The sequence below is a fragment of the Oryzias melastigma genome, linkage group LG5, assembly GCF_002922805.2.
Source record: "Oryzias melastigma strain HK-1 linkage group LG5, ASM292280v2, whole genome shotgun sequence".
NCBI lineage: Eukaryota > Metazoa > Chordata > Actinopteri > Beloniformes > Adrianichthyidae > Oryzias > Oryzias melastigma.
Genome location: NC_050516.1, coordinates 34,742,303 through 34,746,626, shown reverse-complemented (window position 1 = coordinate 34,746,626; position 4,324 = coordinate 34,742,303). Strand labels below are relative to the sequence as shown.

Below are 4,324 nucleotides of genomic sequence, written 5' to 3'. Positions count from 1 at the left end.
GTTAGTTCAAAGCTAATGATGGTTAACACGAGTGCTTTAATCCAGTTTGCCCATGACCCGATTAGTCGACTAATCTGAAAAAAATTATCCTTCGTAGTCGAATATTAAAATAATCATTTGTAGCAGCACTATCAATTATTCGAATAATCGTGGCAGCCCTATTAAACAATAAAATGAAATTAGTCTCTTTAAAGTATAGTTTCTTTAAATATGTTTTTGTCCTTTATATCGTAAAAGTGGTAGCATATGCCACATAGATATTTATCATTACATTAAAATAAAGTTCATTACTTGTTCATTAATGTAGAGTTTAAAAGTGAAATCAAGAAGTTCACAATATTTTCCAAATAATGCCGACATCTTAAATCCATCTAACAACAGAAGTTCAGTTTCATTTGTCATCTGTTTATTTGTAGTTGTAAATATACTGAAGAATAAATAAAAGGTTTTCAGCTGAACAACCTTAACAATAAACTTGAACAGTACCTTAAATAAATAAATAAGTGAAGACAGAAAAACTGTTCTTCTTCAGTTATAGATTCACACTCTACTGTTTCCAACAGAAATACAAGCTTTGGTTGTACATATTTATATATACATGTTTGGAATTAAAAACCAAAAAACTGTGGCTACAACGTTTACATCCTTCAAATGAAAATGAAGCGTGAACTAGTTTTGTGTTCATTTTCTTCTTTAAAAACAGATCAATAAATGTAGTATCAAACATATTCTGACCTTTTTTCGCTTCTCATGAACTGCATGTCTTCATTCAGAATCAAACAGCTGCCAGAAGCCTCCAGGTGTCACTGAGGTCTTCTGCTCGGCTGACAGTTTCTCCAGGATGGGTTCAATAGCTGAGAAGCACTCGGAGCTGCTGCTGTCCAGAGACCAGCTGCTCAGGGGGCTGATGAAACAGCCCCCAGCGCCTCCACATCTGCTGCCCGGGCTGGGGCTGGGCTGGTCAGCATCTGCGTTCTGGTGCTTGTGGACGGGTTCTGAAAATTTCTGCGGTTTGTTACAGACGGTCAGAGGCTGACAGTTTTCATCCGAGGTGGTGCGCTTGCTTCGCTTCGGAAGCACCAGCGCCCTCTTTCTACGCCTTCTCAGGCCTCTAGCGGTGGGTTTTGCTCTTCTGAAGACTTGCTTGTGATCTTTTGGGGGCGCCTGGACCTGAAGACCTGGTTTCTCAGGTGCACATGTGAGTTCAGGTTGTTTAGGGTTTGAAAGTGGATGTTCGAGGCTTGGTGATGTCTGAGTAGCGCTGTCCATCGCCGCCTCAGCGGTGGGTTTGGCCAAAAGCTCGGAGGCTAAAGTACGGAGCAGCTTGAGGGCCTCTTCAAGCATGTGTATTTTTTTTTCATGTTCCTCTTTTATACCGTCCAAACTATTCTTTAAGCTTTGCAAATGACCGTCAAGCTCTGCTGTGATGTCTCCGTTCTACAAAATCACACAAAATCTTCAAACAGTTTTTTAAAAATAAGCTGTTTTTTAGATAGTGCTGGGCGATATGACGATAGAAAAGCGTCTATCGTGCCATTTCTCTTCTATCGTTTATAACCTAATTTGATTAATAAATATGCCAAATATATCATTGAATAGTCCAAACATCATCAGTGTGTACACAAAAAATTTATATAGGGGAAAGTAAAGACAAATTAAAGAGATTCTTCACAAAGAAACTCCATCTTTGGGTTTTGCAACATAAAGCTGCTTTAAGTTCTTTGATTCGCACTTATGCAAGTTTTACGACAAGCTTTACGTTACTTAACACGCCTGCAGAAGGATGGAAGAGCTTGAAGTTGTTTCCCCGGAGTTGAAACACAGATAATGCGATGCTGTCAGCCCAAGAAGAAGCACTTTCAGCAAAAGAAGGGTACGTCAGTAATTTGGTTACATTTTGGATTCAAGAAATCCGATGATGAGCAGAAGACAGCAATATGTAAATGATGCTAGGAGGCTATTCCTGCGCCGATGCTAACACAAAAAAACCTTCTATCACTCAAGGAAAGTCCACGAAAATGAACATATGAGATTACACGGCTGTGGAATAGAGCTGTAACAATTATGTGAGCACTCGGATTCTGCTCCCGAAAGTTCGAATATGAATATTCGTGGCGTCCAAATCGCTGATTCACGATCTTTATAAATATAGTAGAGTATAGTAAATTATCATGTAGTAATATACTGATTGCTCTGAAACACAAAATAATGTTGGATTTTAATTTATGAACTAAAACAAAGCTGAATGAACTGTCACCGGAAGTAAACAAATCTTCAAAATAAAGTGTCGGTGAAGCTTCCTATTTTCAAAGTAAAAGTAGCTTTTTCCTTTCAAAATTGAGACTGAATTTCTGCTTACTGAGATGCGTTCTGGGTAAAAAAAAAATTGATTTAGCATTGGAGCTTTAGCTTAATTGTTTACATTGTTTTAGTAACTCTTCAACAGTTGATGCAATTGATGTGAATCTAGTGGAAATTTGTGCAAAAATGTGTTTTTCTTTTCAGAAACTTTCTTTTCAACTGTTGTGCACCTTAACAAATGTTTCTAATAAAAATGTTTTTTTTTACTAATTCAGCTTAAATACCTTTGATTTTTGAAACAAATGTGAAAACTGTCGGATATCAGTCACATCTGTTCTCATTTGGTTTATTTACTGCATTAAAATGTTCGTTTCTCCATTGTGAAAATTCAGTTATCTGTAACTTGAAATAGTTAGAAGTGAGCTATGAGATTTTTTTCAGAGAATAACTGAAAATATACTTTGTTTTATATTGTGATATATAATGTTATTGTGATATGAAATAATTTATATCGGGATATGCATTTTTTTCCATATCGCCCAGCACTAACTACAACAATCTACATATTTACCTTCATCATCTTTTCCTCCAGCTGTGATATGAGCTCCTTCTGAGAGTTTGTTTTAGCCACCAGAGTCTCAAACTTCTGGGAAATATCACTGTGAAGATTCTTCAAACTGGTTTGCACTGGAATAAATGACAAATTATCACAAGGAAAAACTATAAAACAAAAAAACATTTAAAATATATGTAACATCTTCAAAACTAGACATCACAAGTGAGAAATATCTGAACAGAGAGCACCACCTGCTGTTAGATCTCTGTCTGTGCAGGCGAAATATTCATAAAATGCATACAATGCTTAAACTATTTAATGTGCATTAAGAAGCTTACATGTTGAGGCAAAACTGTCGATTTTTTCAAAGACTGCCTGACACACGGTTTGCTTTGTGCTAACAACCAATTGATGAACCTGAAAAACAAGGTTGTCTTTTGTTAAGAAAGCTGCTAAACTGAGAAAAAAAATAAATGGGTGCATGTCAGAACTTACACTGAGGAGAGCTTCTCGGACATGTTGTGACTCTCTGACTAAAAAATCTCTGTTAAAATAGAAAAAAACAATAATTACAATTAATCTTAATTAAGGCTAATCTACTATGATAATGGAAAAACACTCACATGTCATTACTTTCTTTTGTCTTTCTCTTGTCTTCTTCAAATTGATCCAGTGATCTGATTGTTTTGGTTTTGTCCTTGTAGTCTCCAAACAGCAAAGGTTTAACGAGATAACTGCTGCAAAACTTTGGGTCATTTCCCTAAACAGAAAAAAATTCTGAATGAAAAAGGTTTTGACATGACATACATGATGCGCTGTAAAATAAACATGTTTATTACTCGACACACAGGAATGTAATTGAAAAAAACTGAGCACTTGTTTGTATGTTTATTAATTTTCTTTACGTGAGGCTAAGCTGAGGTCAATTCAGTGATCAACAGTTTAGTTTCATGTAGAAAAAGAGAACCGCAGATGCAATATTTGCTTTAGGAGGCTGCTTGAGAAGAACAGAGATGGTCAGAAGGAGGAGCTCCATTGTGTTTTTGTAGATGTAGAGAAAAACTATGACAGGATACAGAGAGAGGAGCTGTGGATGAGGAAGTCTTATGGGGTCAATATAAGATCAGCTTAAAGTGAATGAAAAACCAGATTGTGAATAAAAAAAATAAATAAAAAAAGAAAATTAGAAAACAAAGAAATTGTAATTTTCAGGAAAAAAAATCTAAAATAAAATTATACATTTAAAAGAATAATATTTTAAACTTGAAAGAAAAATTGTAAAAAATAATTGTAAATTTAAAACTTGAATAAAAAGAAAAATTTAAACCTAAAACAGTTACCTAATAAAAAAATGTTTATTTGTATTTCTTTTTTCATTTCCCCTTTTTTGCTTTTATTTCTCAGTTTTCAGTTTCATTTAAGTTTTCAAGTTTTCAATACTGACTTAAAACTGAAAATTGAAAGGAA

The 4,324-nt window shown here is 34.9% G+C and overlaps 1 protein-coding gene across 1 annotated transcript in view; it reads right to left on the bottom strand.

Moving 5' to 3' along the window:
- Positions 1–384: 384 nt before the first annotated feature.
- The window catches only part of iho1 (interactor of HORMAD1 1), a 6,058-nt gene continuing 2,118 nt past the window's right edge, over positions 385–4,324 (bottom strand). The window contains exons 4-8 of the mRNA XM_024269112.1: positions 3,481–3,617; positions 3,353–3,401; positions 3,196–3,274; positions 2,873–2,988; positions 385–1,437 (exon numbers count right to left, since the gene is read on the bottom strand). Of these exons, the coding sequence (XP_024124880.1) occupies positions 766–1,437; positions 2,873–2,988; positions 3,196–3,274; positions 3,353–3,401; positions 3,481–3,617 (1,053 nt within the window). The 3' untranslated portion in view covers positions 385–765. The remainder of the gene's footprint in view (positions 1,438–2,872; positions 2,989–3,195; positions 3,275–3,352; positions 3,402–3,480; positions 3,618–4,324) is intronic.